Below are 26,006 nucleotides of genomic sequence, written 5' to 3'. Positions count from 1 at the left end.
TTTATGAAAGGTGGTATGATTTTCTGAAAACGGGGATAGAGAGAGAGAGAGAGCTCAGAAGAGGAATTCGGGTGTTTCTTTTCACTTATGTCTCCTTTCTTTTTCATCTTTCTTTCTTGTTCTTTGTAATATACATATATATACATACATGTATTTGATACATAAATTTTATACATTTATTGTAATGTCGTTACGATGCGTAATCGAACGTTATTTTTTAACAATGATATGCAAGTGGCGTGGAGGAGTATCGGTAAATAATAAACGAAACTTCGCTTACACTATTATGTTGCTTCTCCTTATTCGTCTCAATTACACAATCCTTAAACGTTAAGCTGTCTATTATTATTTCTTTTTCTTTCCCCCTTATTGTATAGGTAAGTTTCGTTCCATCGCCGCGGCGCCCGTCGATCACAGAGCGATCGAACTCTCGTTTGGAACGAGACAAAAAGCCGCGCGCATCAACGCAACCTCGATTGCTATGTGGAAGGCGCTATTGGCTCGGCGCTTCTTCGTGATTTATTGCTTTCACCGCAGAGAGGCAATATGCGTTCTTTTTTCAAGGAAGAAACAAAAACGTGGAATATTTTAGATTTATTTATCGCACTGTTTCCAAGTGAGCTTTAATTTGAAATCGGTGATTTGGGAATTTTTTTTTGACGATGCTTCTGACATTCTGAATTTGATCGCACTGCTTACCAATAATTTACTAGTGAAAAGTATAGTATAAAATGTAGACGTAAATTGAAAATATAATTCTGATCAGAAAATTTTGTAAAAGAATTCGTTTAATTTGGAAAATTGTGCAGTAATTGTTGAAAAGTGCTGTTTCTGTGGATTGAAGAATTGCAAACAAATTAGAATACAAGTTACACTTCAGTAAGAAGATCTAAGGCGCTATTGGCTCGGCGCTTCTTCGTGATTTATTGCTTTCACCGCAGAGAGGCAATATGCGTTCTTTTTTCAAGGAAGAAACAAAAACGTGGAATATTTTAGATTTATTTATCGCACTGTTTCCAAGTGAGCTTTAATTTGAAATCGGTGATTTGGGAATTTTTTTTTGACGATGCTTCTGACATTCTGAATTTGATCGCACTGCTTACCAATAATTTACTAGTGAAAAGTATAGTATAAAATGTAGACGTAAATTGAAAATATAATTCTGATCAGAAAATTTTGTAAAAGAATTCGTTTAATTTGGAAAATTGTGCAGTAATTGTTGAAAAGTGCTGTTTCTGTGGATTGAAGAATTGCAAACAAATTAGAATACAAGTTACATTTCAGTAAGAGGATCTGGATCATACCAAAAAAATAGTTTAAATAGGTAGGAAAATTGTGTAAAACAATTCATTTAATTTTGAAAATTGTGCAGTAAAGAATTTTTGAAAAGTGCTGTTTCTGTGGATTGAAGAATTGCAAACAAATTAGAATACAAGTTACATCTCAGTAAGAGGATCTAGATCATACCAAAAAAATAGTTTAAATAGGTAGGAAAATTGTGTAAAACAATTCATTTGATTTTGAAAATTGTGCAGTAAAGAATTTTTGAAAAGTGCTGTTTCCGTGGATTGCAATCAAAAGGATTCGAATAGAGGTTACATCACAATAAGAGAATCTAGATTTCTATTAATCTTGTACACCAAAGCAATCTCGGGAATTGCTGCCGCAATTTATAGGATATTCTATAAAATTGGAGCTAGAACAATAAAGCGTATCATTAAAAGCTCTGCCCTGTAATAAAAGTCAGCGAATCGCCGATTGGAGCGAAACATCGCTCTCGAATCGCGCTCGTTAAACGTTTGTCTCGTCGTTCAAACAAAATTGCTACATTCCTTCAAAAACGCAACAATGTTCCAACTATCAAGCAATTAATCGATTTTTTTTTCTATGCTTTGATATATGTATATCAGCGAGAGTAATCGTGTAGTATTCAGGTTGCGCGAAAAGGGAAATATGTGCTACGAAAAACTGTAACGACCAAGAAGATAGATTAAAATGAATCGTGCATTAGAAGAAAAATATTCTTAAGCAATCAGACACTTACATAAAATAAATACAGTATTATTTACATATGGTACCTGAACAGTATCAACTTAAAAATAAGAAACTCAAAAATGACCGTCACTTGAAAATTAAATTTTAATTCCACAATATTCCTTTACACTAAATTAATCAGCAACGTTAAACACACTTTGCGAATATTCTGCATAATTAAATTTACAATATTCAACATTTAATAACTTCAACCTATAGAGAGACGAAATTTTCTTTGCGAGCTTGTATCTTAAAAAAATTGTTTCAAGTGTATTGTCCACATTATCTCAATAATTTTGCATAATTTTTTCCCTTATTTCCAATACGTTTTTCGTACGGTTCTCGAAAAATCGCGATCCTTTTTCTATAAAAATCTCTCAGCAATTTCTGGTCCACGAGAAAAGAAACCACAAATAAAAATTAAAAAGCTACCAACTAATATCCTAAATAAAACCTAGAAAGCTACAACGTAATATCCTAAATAAAAATTAAAAAGCTGTCAAGTGACATGTTTAAAAATTCGAAAATCTGGAAGGAAAGAAACACCGTTTAATAACGACAACAATGCGACACGTTTAAAAATACAATAAATCGTGGCGACGTGCTGCTTTAGCCGTGGAATAATTGAACGAAATTCGTTTATCGATAGTTCCTTCCAGTTATCGTTCAGCGTCGAGAAAATTACACGGTGTGCTTGGTATCCTTATTTCTCGCAAATTTACCGGGCCGTGCGTTTAATGAGCGTATGCCTCAACAATAGACGCGGTCTAATGCAGTCAATATCCCCGTGCTAATGATGGTCAATTATTCCATTAGCCATTCACGGTTCTGTTCACCGCCTTCTACGGGAAACTAGAAAGGAGTTACACGGCAGAAATAACGTCATCTAGAAACACCGTGATCGCGTCATTTGGTGAAGCAACGCGACACTTACGCGGGGTGTGAAACGTAATTGATATGCGGCAAGATTGACGGGGATCGCTTTATTAACGTCTCTCGTGTTGCAAGCTTCTCGTATTATACTTATTTATCGATTGTTCACCGAAACATTTATACACGGGGTACTTTTGTAACAACACATTCTTCTGAGCAATATTTTCTTTGTCGACTTAATTTTATCGATAAATGTGTTGATTAAATTTAATTTCGAGGTGTGTTCTACAATTTTCATGATCAGTACAATATTACTTTTCGTTCAATTTCTTAAATTTAGTGGTTAGTATTAGGTCGGCGAATTTAGTGGTCCAAATCGAGCAATAAAATTCGTGGTAAAAGACGAATGCTTGTAGTCGCTTTAAAAAAATGAGTCAATCGAAATTCATCGTGGTTAGAATCGAGCAGGAAAATTTACGATAAAAGAGAAAATTTGTAATCACCTTAAAAAGTATAGATCAACAAAAAATACTTACTTAATTCAAATTCACTTCCTAACATTAAAGTATTAACCCTTATGTCAATAACCGGGTACCGGTTTGCATAATTCTCACTTAAAATATCTGATCTTCCAGGTAGAAGATTTAAATATCCGGCCAGATCGTTGTTATTTAGCACATTTCCTATCCGTGTTTGCCTCAAGTTTAGAGATTGGTTATCAGAAAACTACTAAAATTGGACGATAAAGTAGACGACAATTCTGGTTATTGACATAAGGATTAAGAAACATACTGCATTGGTGTCCTTAAAATTTAGTCCATCTTTTTCAACTTCAAATCCACGTTCCTCCACCATAGCGATAATTAAGCACAAACAAACTAAAGAACCTTCTCATCACTTGTAATTACCGAACCGTTAGTGTACAGTTACGCGAAAGATTCTCTTAACCGTCGTACGATAAGAAAAACGATCTGCACCGTACAACTAATCAATTTCTTTTCAGAGGGAAAAATATAAGCGTGGATTTATTGTCAGCGAGAGAAAGGGGAAAGGAAAAAGGACAAACGCGTAAAATCAGAAGTGTAAATCGTGACAATAATGCACAAAGCCATTGGTGCACCGATATTAACCGTCTCTCGAGGTATCCACTCTTGCCATTCACTATACCGGTTTGCGTCCTTAATAGCCTATTGTCTAGCGACGCGCTTGTTAACTATTCACTACCTTCGCGACAATGTTATTCGGGGAAAGGGGGAATCTGGCGATGACAGAAGCATCGTCTAGAAATGCACTGAACCACCTACACTGTGCATTAATGTGGCTGAATTTAGTGCAGGAGTAACGTGAAAACGTTGTTGCTGCCAAGATTTACTTACCGTCGAGCAAATCTGTGAAAAGTTTCACACTGTTTATACAGGATGGGCCATCTAATTCTCTCTTTTCTCTACGGTGATAGGAGAAAATTTGCATACCTACTTTAAACGGGTTCAAAGGACGAACAAGGTGGAGGACAAATTTTTTTTATATACGCCATTTTTCTTCTGTATGTATTTTCTTCCACTGTATTTTGCTGCAGACATTGATGTGCAATTAATATGACCTTAAAATTTTTAACCAAATGTGAAACTTTCTTTATTTTTTGTCACTTTTTCAATTAAAAAAAATTTGTCTTGCATCTTAATCATCCTTTGAAACCATTTCAATTTTCTGGTACCACCGTGGCTAGAGAAGATAATTAGATGGCCTACCCTGTATATCAAAACACGTGGCAATGTTGGTAAATGAACTTAGAAAATACGAAGGGTTGTTATTAGGAATTATTATTATTGAAAAAATGGTCTAATTGTAAAGTTAAAGAAAGTATCCATGAAAGGTGTTAAGAAACCTTTAACCAACGTATAACATCGATAATTAATAATAAAATGTTTAGAAGATGTAACGATAAAATTTTGTTACTAGAAATGAGATATTGTATGGATTTCGTTGAGCTCCGTGATCGTGGGCGCTTATTCACGATGGAAACGAGAAAAGAAGATTTTCAAAGTAGTTTCCTTGGTTTGTTTGTTTTTTTATTTCGTTCTAAAAATTACGACTTCAAACGCAGACAACGCTTATCGGTATAATTGAAGGTATCACAAACTTCTGATGACCTCTAATTACGTTTACCATATATTGTCCCTATGCTTATTAATTAGGTAAAATTGTTTAACCGGTGATTTCGATTACTAGTTCCCTCTCCATGCTTTAATCCAAGTTTTAAGGTTCACTTCGATCAGTGGACTGGTTTAATCCTTAACGACGAGATATCATAATCGAATATTGAATTTTTTTTTTTTTAACATTCGGAAGAAAATCTAGTTTTAAAACAGTTGTTTTTCTTTTTGGAATGAGCACATTACGTTCGCTAGAAATTTCTATACTTTCTTTCTAATTATTTGAATTTCGATTTAATTAAATTTCGATTACTGTAAATTGCAATATGAAAATGATTAAATCTCTCATTCCTCCGTTTCTTAAAATTACATTTACTTCCATTTGAAATATTCAATTATCTCGGCAGCGAAACTTTTTTAAATTACTCAAAAATCAAACTGAAATACAATTTCGAAGAATTCTCGACGAATGTTGCTATACTCGTTCGAATGTCACAATGTTTGAATTATTCAATCCCCCTTGGTAAATGTCCAATTTTAAGGATTAATCCACCCTCCTTCAAAATTCACAACTCTCCTCGCCGCACTTGACTCACGAAGATCATTCTACGTTCCTCGTACTAACCTTAAATCTCTCTACCCTACTACCAAATAGTTTCTTGTTTCTCTCGCCTTATTCTTACACACGCCTTCAACGTCCACGTCATTGACATTCCCCGTCAATTCGTACTTCGCGCGTAGAACACGACCCAACACGTGAACGTCACTCGAACCAGGGACACTGTGTTCGTCACGCACAAATTACACGGTATACACGAAAAACTGGCCCTTGAATCTCTTTTTTTTTCCTTTCTTTCCTTTTTTCACCGTTCAACTAACCTAGATCGTTCAGTCGCGCCTCGCCTTTCACAAGCCTCGACGGGGTACAAAGATTAGGGGTATCATAACAACGTCCATTTTGCAACGCGTTTCCCAGAAACGTGGAAATCGAGAAGCATACCTAGACAGGCGATCGCGTGAGTGCATTTTATCGCGATATCAAGTGATTTCTTTTCGCAAATTACAGAGTTCGAGTGGTGATTTGCTTGTATAGCTGGGAAGAATGCTAGCGTGACGGTATAGGGACAGGGGGGTATTCCCCTCGCTGTGCTTAAGGCCCGATACATACTAGCGCTCCGCTCCCGATTTGGTCAAATCTCTGAGCATTCACACTAGCGGTCGGTTCCCGGTCTGGTCACGGTCCAATCCCGTTTTGCTCTCGAAACGTAAATCAGTTTATACGTCTACGTTTGGCTAAAAATGCGAATGAAAAAAAAAAATAGTCTATAACATATTACAATTTCATCAAAAATCGGAATTTCTTTCCAAAAATAATGTAGTATCGCGGGGTCTCCATACCGAAATAGGAAACCGACAAGGGAGAATAGAGAGGGAGTAGCTGGCGTAGTGCGCAAAGCCCCGACACGATTCCCGTTGGGTCCCTCAAAATTTTTCCGTCGGTTCCTACAATAGCTTCTGGGACGAGACCGGAGCGTTGCCCGTAGTGTGAATGGGTACGTTCTAAAGCATTGAAGAATATTTGACCGGACCGGGAGCGGTCCGCTTGTATGTATCGGGCCTAACTCCGCCTGTGACGTTCCCAAAGTAATCGCCTTGTGCTGTCCAGCGTAGGGGCCCCTAACGCGCCTGTTTCCCCCTCCAACTGTCTTTTCGCGAGGCGTGCCTCCGTCGTCAAGGAAACCGCGCGGCGCGCCTCCGTCGTCAAGGAAACCGCGCGACGCTAAGGAGGCGGCCATGACAGTCCGCGCGACGCCACGAGTTTTAGATCGTTCGAATATTGAGGTGGTTTTGTGAAAGATATTCTGTTCTTTATGGAATTCCATAATAATTCCTGTTGGAATTTAATTATATTATATTACAAAAAAATAATCGAATAAATTCGTACAGAATGGTCACCCTATATATGTAATTACGAACACAATCGTCGTATTTCGACAATTCGTGGATTTTAATTGTAATCGTTCGACGGTCTTGAGGAAACACGAATAAATTAGATAAAATCTATTTTTTCCCAGTTGCAAATTTTTCGACAAAGTTACTTCTCGTAATGTTCCTATAAATTAACTCGATTACACGCGATACAAAGTGTATAACATGCAAATATGCGTACTGATTTTCGACAAACACATTTCGTTTAATTGTTCAGATATATTTTATACAATGGTTACCATTTATGTGTCTAGAACAATTAATCTGCGGGAGAATAAATAATTCGACTAATATAATAAATATTGGTAAGTTTGAAAAAATCGATAATAGAACAGTTTATCGCTCGGCGGCAGCGTTACATTCGTGAAATACGCGATGTTGTTCAGCTCGAAATCCTCACTGCAAAGATAGCAACGTATAACTGCGTGCTTCATTCTGTGATAAATATATTTTACGAATAAGCTACTCTTATAGAACGTTTGACAAAATTAAAAGAAAAAAAAAAAAGAAAAATTATTGTTATCAAATAAAAAAATTCTATTTGTATGCAAACTTGGTTTCAATTAACTATCACGTAGTTTTACGTTTCTATAAATCCGTATCAACTGCAACGTAGTACTACGAGATAAATTCGTCAACAATTAACAATTACTCAAAATATAGTGTCGATCTATAAAAAACATATACGATATAATTTCTTCACAATGCTGCTAGCCAAAACTTTCGAATCGTTAAATAATCTATAAAATGCAAAACATTTTCATGGACACGAGATGAAGATCTTGAAAGTAGCTTAAAAACGTGCAATTTAAGTAAATAATAAAATCAATGGAAGAATTGACAGAAAAATTGACAAATGATTCGAAACTTTTGGCACACAGTGTGTATTAGCGTGTGATAAATGTAGTACTACGTGCACCATAGGTAACGCACCAGAAAGAATCGTACAAATAAATAGGAATGCTGAATACAAATCCTTTCGCAGGTTTTGCCACAAGAGCGTTAAATAGAATCGCGTTTTAATCTCAAAAGGGCTAACGAAACACAGCGTCGCGATTATGTTTACTTTGTAAATACACGCAGACTTGAGAAATCACAATTACAGATTAAAAAGAAATTTAATTCGATGAAAAATTAAAATACCGGGATTGCATGAAATGTATTTTCCGACAAATTCAATGTTACCTCCGTGAAGTGTAGGTACAATATTAACTCGTGGATAATTAAAAACTGCGATTACAAATCGAGAGAAATGAAAAATTATCGCTAAACAATTTTTGAAAAATTACAAATCACGAGAAACTGGAAAGAATTTCCAAGTGATCCTTGAAAAATTGCCGGATGCCAACGCTACCCGAATCACCGTAATTCACAAAAATCCCGAAAACCGTATTACTCGAAAAAAAACGCACGAAGAACTCTCGATGGAAACGTCAAAAACAAAATCTGCTCGAAAAAATACACAAACCGCGGGATTCGTATACAACCGGCAAAGTTACGCTCTTAAAATTACAGAAACGTCGAGCCCATCTCTCTAAAGAGCAACGCGTCAAACGCAACTATGATTCATCGGGAGCTCGAAGCGCGCGTGTACTTCGCTGAAACGAACGACAAGCCCGTAACAGAACGGTCGGGAATTTTGTTCGAAACATAAACGTGACCGGCGGCTAATTAAAAGACTCTCGGTTCCAGCCGTTAATCGCGGTTCCCGGTCCGGTAGAACGCATAATTCGTACAGCCTCAACTACCCGGCTGGCTTTGACGCAACGCTTGCCCCGCGGACTTTGTAATTTCCATAAATCCGTTCCGTTCCCGATCGCTGAGCCAGACTGGGCGGTGCCCTTTAACACGACCTGATCACCCTCGTAGGATTAAAACTATTGTTGTTCCGGCTGTCAGTTGCAAGCCGCGCGAAACGCACCCGACGAAGCGTCCAATTTCCAAATTAATCGCGACCGATTTCGTTTAACCGGTGTGAACACATCGTTCGTCCGACGAGAATTTTTAATTGTCGTTCGAAGAGAAGGTGAGTTACTGTCGAACAAGTAACAGAGGTGGACGACAAGGATGGAGAACTTGAGTTTCGTTCGAATCGCGAGGCTCATCCTGTTGGACAAACTCGCGATCATTATCCCGTGAAAAAGAACGAACGAAAACGTTCACCGTGTATACTATTAGATCGTCTAATAAGGATGTATAAGGAAATATACAAGGTGGTTCGTGATTAATGGTACAAATTGTATCAGGGAGTGAAGTAGATCGAATAAACGAAGGAAAGAAATTCGTGAGGGGTCAGAAAAGACCCGGGCACCGGATTATACGGCTCGTACTCCGAGGATTAAGGTGTGAAACGAAAATAACGAACATAATCAGTGGCAGTAATAAACTATCCGTTCTAATTTTCAATGGATTTCAATTCTTGATTTTCGTCTACTTTTCAATCATAGAATCTCCCTGACCCTATTTGTACCATGAATTACGGACCGCCCTGTATATAAGGCAACAAATTCGTGCCGCGATGTGTTTATACCAGGGCTCTTACTGATGCTCGAATTTAAGAATTTTCGAATGTTGGGCATTTGGATAGCTACTCAATTTAGACCAGAATCACCCTCGCGATTGATATTTTGTTCTAAGTGAAACCGTGCTGCTGCAGTCATTTTGTAAAGAAATTGAATGAACAAAATACTTTTACATTCCTCAAGGGTAACATAATAAACCCCACATGAGAAGTTTTCGATAGAGTCAATTATTTTCTAAAGAAAAAATTCCAAGGTTAGGTATCACTTTGAAGTAAAAGGGGTAGTGTAATTCAAGTTCCTTACAGGTACGTTTGAAATATTGATCTAAATGGCACATCAATAAACGGCACGAACTTATTCGACGACCTGATACAATGCATGCAAATGAATACGCGTTCTTTTCGTTTCCACGAGAAACTGTCGTTACAGATTTGCATGGAAAGGTTTTGCAGTCTATAGTGAACCAACGTGGATCTGTATGGATCACGGATAAATCGCCCATCGTTTTCGTCTATTTTTCCTCGTCTTTTGTCCTCGCTGGGTGTATCGTGAGTGCTAGTCACGAGGCGACGAGGAATTGTAATTTGGTTCGTGTAGAATGATAGAAGAGAGAGAGAGAGAGAGAGAGAGAATGGTTGGCGTGTTTGTGGAAATTTCTAGGTTTTCTATGGCGGAGCGTGTCGATCGTGATCGCGGTAATAGGTGGATAGAACGCCCGTTAAAGGTTGGAATTGATCTGGCTGGTTTGCTTCAGGGTGCACCGTGTGTGGTTCGCGATTGAGTGAAATATGGAAGAATGGTGAGGTGGAAAAGACGAGAGCGCGAGGGAAAACCTGTGGAGCGCTGTGAGATGCGAAAAGTCGGCCACGGAAGATCGACGAGACATCTTTCTTCAATGGAATACCTTGGCTATACACGTTCAACGCGCAAATGTGCCAGTGATTATGATTTTGATGTATATTCTGTGTTAGAAATTGAAGATCGTCCCTTTTACAGGGATATTATGGAATAACGTTACACGAAGCAGCAATTGTTGGAGCAATTTCGAATGCTATGCGCAAAAATGGTAACAGATGAAAATAGGCAGAAGGACTGTTGCACATAATAGAAAAAATGTGGAATTAAAAAAGGTATAAAAATTGACACGATCATTGTGGAAAATCGTTCGAGATCGTTCTAAACCTATCGATAAAAGGAATATTGTGCAAATATGTTGAATTTACTCTCAGAACAATTATTATATAGTTAGCCAATAGCTGAGGGATTCTGTTAATTTAGATTAGATCAGAAACGAGCTCAGAGAAAGAGATTACATTTTGGACGCATTTTAAGAACAACACAAGTGCACTTTTACGAAATGGTGGTTTAACTCTGTAAATATATTTCTAACCTTAAAAAAATTTTCGTCAAAAATTCTTCCGTATTATAACGTTAAAATTCAATAGGCGTAACTGCTACATTTCTCCAAAATCTCTGAATTAGGCCGCTCCCATAATCACCGACACACACGCTGCGCGCAGAGACGTGGATAGATGTTGATTACGTCCAGGCGAATAGAGTGAACTTGGAACTCGTCATCTTTCATTTCTAAAGCGTCCTCACAGTCCTGAAACGTTTATTGGACAAAGGTACGGGGTCGTTCGGTGGTAAAACATTATACCGGGTGGAGTAGTATTTTTCAGCGTAACGCGAGATCTCGCCTAAGTGTTTCAAAGTTAGCCAGTTTTTGAGCCGGTAATGGAGACGGCGGATATAAAATGTCGAGGATGGCTCTGGGTACGCCGTTAACAAGCAAATGTCTGCGTAACTGCGGGAGTTAAGTAGTCTAGATACTGGCAATAATTACCAAAGCATCCTGCGTAACAACGAGTACCAACCGCGAGTTTCAGATCATATACTTCCGTACAACGTATCGCGGAAAATGACGTAATAATCGTTTCACGGGGTTGTTAAACTCTTTGTCTGTGTGTTTTATTCACGGCGAGTGGAATAAAAATAAGCACGGCGGTTTCGAGGATTCGTAAACGACGAAATCGCGAGATAAAGAGATTGGCGGTGGGTGGTTTGAAATTTTAAAACGAGATAGGTACGATAAAAAAAATTATCAAGCGATGTTGTAGATTTACGAGAGGCTGGTAATGAAATATGTACATACATAAGAAACGAAATTTCTCCGTTTTTTTATCGTAGAATTTATACGGTAAGAAATTTAAAATAAAAATAAGATTCTAATTCTATATGCAGCACCGAAACTTCTTAACTTACCGTTCCGTTATCCATAGAAGAAACTTTGTACTCGGCTAGTTTATCGTATATTCGTTCGTGACTTTCTGAGAATTTCCTTCGCGCCGTTATTGTTGCTTGTTAATAATTCCATGCGGACTAAAGCCGCGATAATCCTCGGCTAAATACGTTAATAAACAATCGATAATCGACAGCGCAAAGGTAGGCCAACCGCGAAGATTTAATCCTCACACTAAACACACTCGTGCTATTTTCAAAATTCATCCGAAGCGTAATCTCTTTCGCTAAATTCGGTGCGATTGAAAGAGTGAACAGAGATGAGAAGATTAATCATTGAAAATGCAGGTATACAAATATACGTTTAAACATTCTTTTTTCCAAGAGATGATTATTTACAGTCCATCCTCAAAAATGAAGAAAATAATTCTCAGCAATAATCACCGATTTTGATGAAACTTTAGTGTATAGAATTTCTCAAAGAAACATTCGACAAGAATTTTTTTATGTTGCAAATCGGCCACGCTGAAAAAGTGAAAATCGTCCTCGAAGTTAGGGGTAGTAAATATATTTTGTCTACTTGATCGATCGATTAAAAACTGATTGGTCGAATCATTGATCCGGAACATGAACATAGGTACTTATAGGAGTGAACACCCCGACGCACACCATTATCAGTGCGTCTCCAGACCCTGAAGAAGCTAACTGCAATGCTGGCGAAACGTCGGAATATAACTTCTTTTGGACACGGCTTACACCCGAAAGCCTCAAATAATACATATCAGAGATAGGGGAGTTCCCTTAACGCCGGACGGCACCTAATATCGGACATTAGTTATATCTGCAATAATCGAAACGCTACCGAGCCGTTATTCTGCGTATCTCCTAGAGGAGACAAAAGGAAGAAAAATGAGTTTTCTACGCGTTTCAGGTAGAGAGATTTATTTAAGCAAAACCTTAAGCATCCGGTGCTAGGGGAACTCCCCCTAAATAGACAAATTTTGTATTCTTCAGCAAATAATTTTGTATTTTTCAAATGTTGTCATTGATCAATAATTTTCGAGATATTAGGCCAAATACGTGTCTCGCCCTAATCTTTAAGAGCAATTTTCACCCCTCCAATCTGCACGATTGCCAATAAAAAAAAAAATACGTGTCAAATATTTTTTCCAGTACTACCATATACCAACGTTTCATCGATATCGGTGATTACCACTTCGCGATGCTCGCCTTTGAGTCTCTCGAATAAAAAGTATATTTCGAAACGTGAAATTAAATTGTCTCACATCCTACTCAAGATGACGATTTCCAAATACCCCTCTCAACACCGAAACCGAGTGATTTCCAACCACTTGAACACGCAGCCACGTGTGTATCAAGGTATCGTGGAAAGATATCCGTGTCTCGTCCGCGTTTAGCCTTCCGGATAAAACGGAATCCATTACGCGCACGGAGAGAAAGACGCGCACGAGTCCAGAGCATTTCCATTTATATTACCTTATCGCTACTCTTCCGGCCCGCTACCTTTGCCCCCCTTTTCACCTGGATCACCCCTTTTCGTTCCTCTTACTTCCTCCGTGGTATCGCGCTCACCTGATCACCGCGATTCACCCGCTCACTCCTGACGGAGGACCACGGTGAACACGCACTTGCTCGACCAACCTGCCTCATCGCTCGCCTCGTACTCTATTCTGTGGCCGCCGACGTCGAAACGCCGTCCTGGACTCTGAAACATGCGAACGAAACGACGAAGTTTTATAGATCTGAAACTTTTCTCGACTTCCATGGAATTTTTTGTAGTAATTAGGGAGAGAAAATATGCGTGTAGGATTGTATAAACTTGAAATAACTGGAGATGTTTGGCTTTGTTTACATATTTTGTGGAATATAGGAAATATAAAATTTGAAAATTTTCTTTATCTGATAAATTTGAAAAATTTTCCCAATCTGATAAATGTGAAAGATTTCCACGGTCTGCTGAACTTGAAAAATTTCCCTAATCTGCTAAATTTGAAAGGTTTCCCTGATCTGTTAAATTTGAAAAATTTCCCTGATCTATTAAATTTGATAAATTTTCAGTTACCTTTGAAATATTTAAAGAATTTTCCTAATTTACTAAATTTGAAAAATTTTCCAAATCTGTCAAATTCTCCGCTAAAATGTTGAACAAGAAACGAATTCTCTACATTCTACACCCATAATAAAGATAATTAAGCACGCTTTTCGTGTAGTATCTGCTTACTTGTCCTTTTAAAAAAAAACACGAAAAGCGCTATTAGATAAGAGAATCCACTACGAAAAACAAACACGAGGTAAAGTTTTTTTCATGATACTTCCTTTTCCTCGTTTTCTTTGTTTGCAGCTTCAGTTACGGTTTAATATATTTAAATCCGCCGCGACACACAAGCGGAGATTTAAAATTCGCGGAAAAAGATTACAGGTGACTGGTAGGTATTTATGAGGGACCGTCATATTCTTTGTACTATGTTACCGTAGCCGCGAAGCACGGTTCACCATCACGCACTAGTTTGTAAACAAAATTGTTACATGATATTTGCCTGGAAGCATAGAACGTTGCCTGTGCAAACTTTACGTAGTTTAAATTCTCGGCAAATTTTCCGCAATTTGCACAAGCCATTGGAACTGATAGGCGAACCAAATCAACATCCGCCAATAACACCGATTTCACCGTCGTACCATAATGAAAATTGCTACCAGTTCGATGGAAAATATCGCGATCGATTCACGATCAACCTAGGAATTTGTTTTTCTTTCATCCACACGTACATTTATTAATTACACCAAAAAGAATCTTTATTTAATCTTCTTTTTTTTTTAATTAATAATACAAACTGATATTGTAATATTTTTAATTAATATTAATATATTACGAGAAATTAGAGAAATTCTCTTAGGAGGATGCTTTCAGTATTTGCTGATGATCGCTGAGATTTTCATTCGACGTTTCTTTAATTTGAAATTTCGAACGAGTCTCTGTATGCTTAGGGCAGATTAAAAGAACGTGTTTTACAGTTATTCGGCAATTATATACATCGCCAATTGGAGGGTTGGTTTTAGAGGGTAGGCATGAAATTTCGAGTCTATTTAATACTACTTTTTGCCTCCTATCAGATCTACAGTTGTCATATTCTTGTTCATGCTAGGAAATCCTTCGTTAATTTCGACTGCACAGGGTGCAACAGAGTTTTTCCACTCGCTGTTTCAACAACACTGAAGTTTCTTCTTTGGGATATTTTTGAAGATCAGCGGAGGTTGCTGCTACGTTCGCTGCTCTGTCCAATCTTTTATTCAATCTCCTTTTACCCGATATTTGTTATTTACTCTTTCTTTCAAAATTCTTGCACAGTTAAACAATAGATTTGACTTTCTTTCTTTTTACAGTGCATCGTTCTTTTAGAATAATTCATCGCACGAGCGATATTTTTTACCATAATTTCAAATTACCATGTGACAATGCGTTTGATTCGTTCGCTTGAAAATTCGTTAGAAAAAGGAAATAATTAGATTATCGGTGTGAATTATTCAGGCAGAATAGTGGGGAGAAAAGAGCGAACGTAGGGTGTTTCTCTTTTAATGAAATCTTCTTAGGGATTCCTCCATGCAGCGCAGCGCCGTTGCGTTCTGGAGTAAGAAACTCTTCAGCAGTAATTTCACCTGCGAAGAGTATTTCAGAACTGGGGTTGTTCCTGTTTGCATATCCGGTCCGTTGCCCTTACTTTTTCCCTAATGTTTTTTTTTTTTTCTTTTTCCCCTCTTCTTTTCCTCCCTCTTTCCTCGTGAGTTCTCTTTCTTATGTAAATTTCATCCCGCCGAATGGTAGTATGAAATTAAAATGATAACTATGCTTATTCCGTAAATGATGTAGCCGGTATTTGAATTTCAATGATGTAATTTCAACGTTGTGAAAGAAAAATACGCGACGGCGAAGAAAAAGTGAATTCGACTTCGTCACAGAACGAAGAAACAAAGAATCGTTCGAGTAAGTTAGAATAACAGACTATACTTTTTATTATTTTGTTTCTTTCTCTGTTCCTTTCATTCTGCATCGTAGTGAATTATAAATTCCACGTAAAACTGAGAATTTATTGAAATAAAGCATTATTTCGTGCGCGTTTCTCTAAAATCGGTAGAATTGACGAAAATTCGAGGAACTTCCGATAGAATTTTCGCGAATTCTTTGTTCAAGTGGTACAAAGCTTCGCGAAATGCATTATTCGCACGGTTGAATGAGTGTAAAATAAACAACGCCACGATGCACCGTTATGAGAATTAAAATTAAATTAATCTGTGCTTTATAGTTCATCAAATGAAGCTTTTTCGTCGTATAAATTATCAGACGCGTTTACTACTGAACGTATCACTTGGACTTCAATTAACCTATATCTTATCAGTGATGAATTGTCATTAATCAAATGAAGATTCCACTCTATGCATACCGATACACGATCTTTGCTAATTCCTATATTAATCAACTTGTACTTGGTTATCCGATTCACGATCCGATTTACAAACATTATTAATAGTGAAACTTAAAATTCAACTAACAATGGAACATTTTCAAGTGATAATCACCGATATTGATGAAACTTTGGTACATGGTAGTACTAGAAAAAATATTTGACACGTATTTTCTTTTATCAACGTGAAAATTGCCCTCGGAGATTAGGGTAGCAAACATATTTGGTCTGACATCTCGAAAATTATTAGATAGACAGAGAAATTAAGTAAATTGACAAATTTTGTATTTTTCGGCTATAAATTTGAAAAATAAATAATTTTGTATTTCTCAAATTTTGTCACTGAAATACTAAATATATTTATCACCCCTAACTTTGAGGGCGATTTCCACTTTCTCACTGTAGCCAATTACCAACATAAACCAACATATACACCAAAGTTTCATCAAAATCGGTGATTATCCCTGGTAAGTTATATCTAATCCTTATTCGATCGAAAATTTCTCTGTTAATCGTAAAATTTAATATCTAATCATTCGACACTTCGTGATCGCATAAGTAACCAAAGTTTCTTCGTTATTTATCACGAATTTGTCGACATTCGATTAAAACGCTATCGCCATGCGCAGATTCGTTAAGAAACTCGCACAAACTCGTTCAGTCCAAAGTCTACGCGATCTGATAGATTCTGATAGATTCGTCGTAACGAACGCGACACATATTCAACAATCAGAATACGATCGTACATCGTTAAGAAATTAAACATGTTATAATTAACACTGACCTCGTTGCTCCTAATCCGGGTCACTTTCACGTTGTCCGTGAAAATTGGCTCGATCCACGTGATAGCTGTCCCGTTTCTTCCGTTGACCTCTATGTCGTTCGGGCACTCGTTAACTTTTGGCGCCTCGCCGCCTGAAATGCGAAAAGTCCAATCGAGAGACTTCACTTTGCTCGAAAACAAAGTGTCAGCTCGAGGAGAAACGAAGTAAAACGAAACAGGGTAATCGAATATAAGCAACGAGTCGGTGAATTGAAGTTGCTTTTGAAGTATCTGGAGATATTGAAGTTCAATCTCTTATACTAACAATAAGTATAATATAATAGTAGATATACATATATGGTAGGAGGACGATAAAGCCAAAGAGAAGAAGTGCAGCAGGAAGGAAAAGGAAAGAGAATGCAATAAGAGGAGGGTAGGAATAGGTTAGATAAAATTATTAAGAAAAATATAGATAGTTAGGAAATGGGTAAACAAAGAATGAGTGTGTGAGTGACAAGACAAAATCGAGCGTGAATGGATAAGGAAATAATGTATTGTAAACTAAGTCCTTTTCATAGATATAAGGCTGAAAATAAATAAATAATAATGATAATAGTAGATATATACCGTTAAATCGAAGAAATCCTCTTAGAATGAGCTTTTTTATTTTTTGGTATAGAAATAAAATTTGAATGTATAATTTAAGAGAAATTTCCTTGTATTTACATTCTGAGATATTTAAAAAATTTTTAACCCTTTCATAACCAGTGGAACGCGTATGTCTCAATTGAGTATTTGAATAAAAATTGATCTTAATTTAGTATTCATTGCGGACGAGAGGATTGGTAAATAAATAACAAATTCTTTAAAAAAGTAATAAAAATAAGTTGAAAAGGAATTTTAAAAGAGTTAATAACACTCTTTGAATGCATGCGTGGGATTAAAATTATTTTACACTGGTAATTTTGATTTTCCGTATTTTAAAGAATAAGTATATGTTATAGTATTATTGAAACGGAAAAAGTTCTGCAAGCTACTACATGTGACTGCACAATCTAGAAAATGTATACGTGCGTCAGTATGGTTGAATGACAGCTTTGAATATGCGTGGGAGCGAGCCGCTTCCAAGAACGAACCGTTCGTAAGAATAAAGTTTGAGTGAAAATAGCAGACAGAGCGAAAAGTTAAGTGCATACAGTGAATAGAGAACGCGAAAAAATACGAGACAATCGTCTGGGAAGGGTTTAGAAAAAGAAGAAAAGATTACCTGGTGTCAAAAATAAAAACGTCGTACCACAATAATTATTGTTTACATACTTGCACTAGTAATAGTTTCAAACGGCGTATAAATTATTGATAGGAAAATTCGTCGCGCTGCAATTAAGCTGGAACGTTCGAATTGAACGGTATAATAGAGGCTTTAATGGTTACTGTATATTAGTATTGTGTTAGGAATTCTACAACATTCAGAGATCAATATTCCTGCCATTTAGTTAATTAAATTAACCACGACAATATACGTGCAACGGTAATATCATAATACTCCATTCACCGAAACTGAAATCTTAGGAAATTCGCTAAAACGATTCTATTATGTGTCGATGTAAATTTCATGCCAATTAGCAAATTAGAAATGCGTAGAGAAGGAAGCATTTTATGCACGCAAATGTAAATGTACAATTACTTGAAATTTTTTCATTTGATTTAGATTTAATACGAAATTATTGAGAATTATTATTATTGAAAACATAAAATAATAGTGATAACGTAAGAAAATAAATCAAGATCGTTGTTAGAAAAATTCCATATGATGGATGTTTTGATTAGACAAGATGAAAGCGTAAACTTTCGAGACTTGCAAGCAAATAACAACTTATGGCTCATAGAGATCGATCGACAGAAGTTTCGAGCTCGATAAACTGATAGAAGCGAGTTGAGAAACTACGTGGGAATGATTCTTGAACTGTAATATTACATATCGTAAACTTCGGTGTGATGAGCTTTCTTTAATTAAGGAAGACTGCTAGAACTGCTGGTTCGAAGCATTATATAATCGATGAGCTTTATGGACCGAGGCAATCAAATATAAGTATTGTAAAATAGAAAGTTTCGTAATTATAGGAGCCAGTAATCAGAATACGTAACCTCAAAATTATTCGTTTTAGAATTGTAACGGAATTAGACAATTTTATAGTTCGAAAATTCGAATCAAACTATGAAAATTTTCACGTTGCCTGCTGTTCAATAGTGATTGTATTGGTAAAAACTAACCTGCCAATTGTCGAGGATTAAGGCACAGACACATTTTTCAAATATACTGCAACGAAGTTGACATCCACGGTACTGAACGAGACTCGAGCTTCGTATCTCCCTCAAACTGCCGTTCCCGCTCTCAGATTACGTACACTTTGACACCTGACCGATTTTACGGCCTCGCTATATACCGTTTTCACAAATTGTACACTTTCTTACAAAGATACGCCACTATTTTAAAAATAATAAATAAATAATCTATTTAACTCTCACTTTTGTCACTTTAGAACAAATACGTCTTCGTTTGTATTAACCTACTGCGTCACATCCTAACCAAGAATATTCGTACGTATCAGTCGCGAATTCACCAAAATGAACATATTACGCTCTGTTCCGCTCATGTTTGCAGAAACTTCGCGTGTTTTGTCGACGAGTTTCGAGAATCGTTCAGAGAAACACACGCGTAATTACCTGTTCGTTATGTAGCACGAAAATGAAATTATAACGTTACATACGGCACCTATGGCGTAGTAGAGAACAGCTTGAACAAGCGGAACGCGGAATGTAGAACTGTCGGTGGAATTACATATATGTAACACTTAATTTGAATCGAACTGGACCGGATTATTTAGTTGTACGTTGGAAAAGGAACAAGCATGTTTACGGAAAGATTACTTGTAATATTCACACATAAAGCGCGTGTTTAATCGGCAATGTTGTGTGGATTACTGTAATCTACGCTGCCATCTGCTGAATTAATCTTGTGTTATACAACGGCCAGCGTTGCATCGGAGGTTAGGCGAGCAGTTGTTACGGGATCTACATAAGTGGGTCGAGGATCTTTCGCTAATTGAGGGTTTATTGATAATTGATTGGTGAATTTTCTTTTAGTATAAAGCAGGGATTGAAAGCTGTTATAATATTTGTTCAGTTCTCGAAACAGTTTCAAAGAACTGTTACTTTTTAGAACAGTTGTAAAGAACCGGTTCTGCATTGATTCTTTGTCAGTTTTTCAAAGGGCACACTTTTAAAAGTTTGTTTCTGCGTATTATTTCTGGGCATTTCAATTATCTGTGATAATTATTAAGTTATTTGTGCAACCGTTTCAATCCCTAGTGCAAAGTGCTTCGATATTTTAATGGAACCAGAGAAGAAGTTATCGAAGGTACGTAACTTGATTTTTAAAACTGTCAGTCCATTGGTTAGGTTATGTTAGATTAAATGTAAGTGAATTCTTTAACGATAATTTTTATAACCTATAAATCCTGGACTAACCAAAAATTAAAGAAAAGGGATCAATTTCCCCAATATTATTAATTTTTTTTAAAAAACTATCCAAAATATATCTACGATTTCTTGCAATTCTTAAAACGTTTCGTTACTTCGTAATATCGTTGAATCGAAATCGGAAATTGATCAAATCTGCTTATTAACTTAGTGTATAGTGGATTTTAGCTCTAATATCACTGTAACCACACAAACTAAACTAATTTGATCGAATAAGAAGCAAGTAATCGCAACTGCGTAGTACGTATGCAAATATCACTCGGAATTGAGAAAGCAATTAAACGATCGCGTTTCACGTCTTGTTTACTACGAAATGAGATCAATTTCGAACTAATAAAGCAGGATCACGCTTCGCGTTCCCTCACATGCACTAAATGAAATTTCAAGCTTGATAACGTGGCAGCACAGTAGGACAAGATGCGATCCTCTTTTTAGTGCGCGTCTTTAAACGTTAGCTTTTTAGATTGTTGCAAGCAATGTAGGTCACAGATTAAGTGGCAATTAAATCGTACTTCTCCTTTAAACGCGAACAGTTCTGTTTTTAATTACCCACCTAGCAAAATAACGTCCCTCTAGCACGACGGCGCGCTTTTATTCGACGGACGGAAAGAAAAGAGGAAAATTAAATAAACAGTCAAATTTCGCCGTATTTCTCGCACGTGGTGCCGAATCATACACGGATTGTTACAGCGTGCAATGTTTGAAAACTGCTGGTTTTAATTCAACAGCACGGTATTATCAATCACGCTTCGCATATGAAAAAAAAAAAAAAGAAGAAGAAACGCGACAATGACGAAACACGCTTCCGATGAAATTCCAATTATTCTTTCGAATAATAACGTTGTTAATTTATCTAATAACGATTCGGGAATCGCCAAATGGAATAATCATATCGAAACACTTTATCCGTAGGAGTGAATAATTTTTGTCCAATATTTCGAATATCAGGTGAAAATATTACAAATCGATACAGCTTCTGCAATTTAACCTCTCAAGATTAAATGAGAATTCTTTTTATCACCGCGTGAAAAAGGAAAGAACTGGTAAATGCGTAATTTTTCATTTTAATACAGATGTGAACCACTTCGATTTTTCGATTCACTCGGTTTACACAAATTATCGTTGTTTCGATCAACATAATTCCTCCTCAGTTCTCCAATTCGTTGACCAATTTCTCAAACGCTATCATCTAGACAGAATTACTTGTGATAACAGCTCGATACTTTATCAAACGCGTTAATCCCCCGACTTTTATCCAAGAGAAAAACAACAAGGATCGTGGTGCAAGGGGAGCATCGAGTAATTCCGTCGCGAGGGATTCAGTGGTTTCCGGCAAGAATCAGTCGGGCGTTCAGCCGGGGAATTCGTCGAATAATCTAATTCGCGGGACGAAGGCCAGCGATCCGTAGATTATACAGCATTGTGGCGAACCCTATCCTGGAAACGCATTTAATTAAAGCGTCGGGGCCGGGATTCCGGTAGACGAAGGAGGAACACTTCTTCGAGCCGCAATGCGAAATTTCCATGGGACGAGATCTCCAGCGAACGCCCATGTAACGTACAGTGTGTCACAAGCGAAACACCTTGCCCGTGATATTTGTGAAGAATGAAGTATATAGGTGTGTGATGATCAACTGTATTAGAAGCAAATTTTTCCAAACGTATCACGTGACAATCTGCATGTTGTACCCGAAGAACAATGCCTTGCTAGTGTCCGGATGGGAACACACCACTTGAAGCGTTTTTTAATAGGAGAACGCGACGTTCTAGCACGTCTCAGACAGCCTATGTTAATGGCCAGTGCCACGAGAGGGGAGAGACTTTAGAGGGAGAGAGAGAGAGAGAAAGGGAGAGACGCGAGAACATGTAATGACGCATTAAATCGTGAAGAAATGCGACTGAATGGACCCAGAGCTGTTTCTCGCGTAATAGGTTTTCAGTCAGTAACACGTCATACCCCTCTCCGCCTCTTTGTTACTTTCTCTCATTTTCTCTGTCATCTCTCCTCCTCTACCACTCTCTTATTCTGTCTCTCTCATGTGTCTCTCCCTCATTCTCTCTCAGTCTCCTCTGTCTCTCCCTCATTCTCTCTCAGTCTCCTCTGTCTCTCCCTCATTCTCTCTCAGAATCCTCTGTCTCTCCCTCATTCTCTTCCTCATTCTCTCTCAGTCTCCTTTGTCTCTCCCTCATTCTCTCTCAGTCTCCTCTGTCTCTCCCTCATTTTCTCTCAGTCTCCTCTGTCTCTCCCTCATTCTCTCTCTCATTCTCTCTCAGTCTCCTCTGTCTCTCCCTCATTCTCTCTCTGTCTTCTCTATCTCTCCCTATTCTCTCTCCTCTGTTTCTCCTTCATTCTGTCTCTGTCTTCTCCGTCTCTGTCTCTGTCTTCTCCGTCTCTGTCTCTGTCTTCTCCGTCTCTGTCTCTGTTTTCTCTGTCTCTGCCTTCTCCGTCTCTGTCTTCTTTGTCTTCTTTGTCTCTCCCTCATTCTCTCACTTGTTTCGTTTCAAGCAAGTCGGCGACGGATGTCTGACGTCGACCCGTATCTCAGATCGTCGTAACGAGACTTCCCTCGCGAGCAGAGGGAGTGTCGTTTAATTTAGCGGACGCAAGGCTGCCGGGGAAGATTCTTTGGTGTACATATACACGGCCATCCGCGGCGAAAGTGAGAGAAGGGTTAATTAAACGGAAATGGAAAGGGAAGTTTTTCGAACGCTCTTGGCTAAATTTAAAGGGTAACGCCAGCTTTGCAGCATCGAAAACTTGGAACTTCCCATTTCACTGAGTAAAAGGATATTCTAAAACTTTAAGGAAATCGTCGAATAAGTATGTAATAGTGAAAGTTCAAAAGATGTAGCAAAAGTAATATTGATAAGATAAAGTAAAAAATCTACGCTGTGAGGAAACGTTAATAGTATTGTTAAAAAAATTTCAGTGATATTTAAGGTTAATACTTCCCAGTAAAATGCTCGTTAGCTGTGTCTCTTTCGATCGATTTTTGATGCAACAAAAGGATGGTCTGTTTTCAAGGTGAAGGTAATATGAAAAACGTTTATGCAAAAGTTCATGATTGTGTGCGCAGAAAATTGACATTTTCTGTGAAAATGAAACGTGTAATAACAGTAAAAAATTCATAGAAATTAAATGTTGGGTAATATGCGTGGTATTTTCATTATTGCTTTTTTTCATTTAAAAAATTCTACTCGAGACAGTATCTTTTAAATTCCTCAGCTCATACGTAGAATAAAAACGTAACAAAGGACGAGAAATGTAACCTTGGTACCCAGGCTACTTTACTATTCACGTTTGATTAATTAGACGTAAATGAAGATCGTTGCACAAGCTATCCCACCAACTTTGTCTTTTATTTTAAATAACGAAAGAAAATTTTTTCAAAACTAAATTTCAGCTTCAACTTGAACATTCAATATATCCCGTACTCGCAAGAAAATACTTTTCCAATTAACGGGATATACCACCGTGAGGCGTCTGAAAATAGCTAAACTTTGGGAATTTTTTTCATAGATAATTGCCGAATGAAAAATTTCAATTTTTCAGAGGATGTACATCTAACTTTCACCTTCTTTCTCCAATTTTTAAAAAGTAAAAATGTTACAAAATGAACGAGTTATTCGCTAATTGCGAAACTTCGGTCGCCATCGCCAGCGACTTCATCTTGTGACACTTTTACTTTTCAAAAATAGGAGAGAAAAGCTGAAAGTTGCATTTACATTCTCCGAAAAAAATTGACATTCAGTAATAATCCTATGAAAACAATTCCCAATAATTTTATCCATTTTTAGGATCCTCCAATTTAACCCAGAAATTCTCAAATCGACACTTCAAAACGAGAACGATCTACCGTCTTAAATCATCTGCACGTAAGTGCATATTCCCCATGTTGCCCGAAACGGTCCCTTAACCCTGGAAAATTAATCGTCCCCGATTCCGTCTTCCGATAGCGTAAACTCGTACCCAGGACCCACAGGATCCCCGTTGATTAATAGCGCCGTTTGATGATCAATACCGATTATCATCGTAGAGTTTACATGTCACGCATTGATTTCATGCACGTGCATTAATTAATCACCTTTGACGATGATGCGCAACACGCAGCTGGCCTGCTTCTTCGATACCGGGTGTCTCGCGAAGAACGTGATCTCGTGTACACCGGGGGTTAGGTTCGCCTCGAGTCTGGTCCCCCAAGAGGGTTTCGATCGAACGTATCGGAACCAATCGAGATCCGTCGACGGCTGATCGAACGTCACGAACGCCTCGTCTCGGCCTGGAGATAGCTCCGCGATCACGTCCTTAGGGCACTCTAACCGAGGTTTGCTGTATCCTGCAACAGAACGTGAATGGGGGAACTGGTTTATTGGAAAATGTTTATATAAATCTGACTTTCGTCTTTTACTCTTATTTCGCTTATCTCGTGGCTATGCTAGCACGTTATCACAGGATACGTATTAACTCTCTGGTAACGTGTTGAAGGTGACGAAGCACGAAGGCTTAAAAGTGATATACTATTTTTTTGTTTTTAATCATTGTTACGAGGAATTGCGATAGTTACGTTGCGAACAATCGAACGTATGAAATTTGCGACGATGTTTAAAGTGCTTATGGCGAGAGTTTATAGGAATAGTGAAAGACTGACCTTTCGTCGTGAAAATGGCAAATGTAATAAGGTGATTCGATAGAGATTTATGGTGCAGAGTTGCATGAAAGGTTGGGCAAATGATGGTGTCAAAGGGAAGAATTGAAAGTAACAGAAATTCTGCAGAGTTGTAAATCGGGAATTATATTTCTTCGAAGTTTTCTTAAAGGGAAATTATTACTCTCCCACTAGGATCGTGACAGATTGCGTTGATACTGTGCTAAAATTAATTTTAATTAACTCGCTGTATTATATTGAAAAAGCGTATTTTCACCATGGAACGAAGGATTCTGTAATTGATTCTTTCACGTTCAGTTTCACACTGAAACAACGTGTACAATAGTAAGTAAGGAAAAGGCTTTTTTCATAGTTATTCTACTCACTGACACACTCGCCGTGTTTCGGTCCATCCCAGGAGCCATCGGATCGACAACTCAATTCGTACTCCCCGTGAAGCTGGTACCCATGGGGACACTTCAAGAAACACTTGGTGCCCGGTCGATTGGCCACTCTTCGTCTACCTCTCCACGGTTTTGGTGTCGTCAAACGGGAACACATTAAATACCCTCGACCCTCCGGATTTAACGGCGGACAGGAGACGTTATTTAGATCTGCAAGAGTAAATTAAAACCCGTTCCAAATTTATAACACTGAAGGAAACACGTACATATGTTAATAATTATTTTTTATAGTATACAATATGTGAGAAAATTTCGCGGACCCTGAGTTTAATAATTTATCACAATTGACTAATATTAGTAATT

General features: G+C 37.5%; 1 protein-coding gene across 1 annotated transcript in view; it reads right to left on the bottom strand.

Annotated features, from left to right (window-relative positions):
- Nucleotides 1-13,304: 13,304 nt before the first annotated feature.
- LOC108578555 overlaps nt 13,305-26,006 on the bottom strand; it is an 87,628-nt gene continuing 74,926 nt past the window's right edge. Inside the window, exons 10-13 of the mRNA XM_017941915.1 lie at nt 25,626-25,853; nt 24,679-24,930; nt 17,075-17,205; nt 13,305-13,538 (exon numbers count right to left, since the gene is read on the bottom strand). Coding sequence (XP_017797404.1) covers nt 13,428-13,538; nt 17,075-17,205; nt 24,679-24,930; nt 25,626-25,853 — 722 coding nt within the window. The 3' untranslated portion in view covers nt 13,305-13,427. The remainder of the gene's footprint in view (nt 13,539-17,074; nt 17,206-24,678; nt 24,931-25,625; nt 25,854-26,006) is intronic.

Source organism: Habropoda laboriosa, unplaced genomic scaffold (genome assembly GCF_001263275.1).
Source record: "Habropoda laboriosa isolate 0110345459 unplaced genomic scaffold, ASM126327v1 scaffold41, whole genome shotgun sequence".
NCBI lineage: Eukaryota > Metazoa > Arthropoda > Insecta > Hymenoptera > Apidae > Habropoda > Habropoda laboriosa.
The sequence above is the reverse complement of the archived record's forward strand: the minus strand, read 5'-3'. Positions and strand labels throughout refer to the sequence as shown.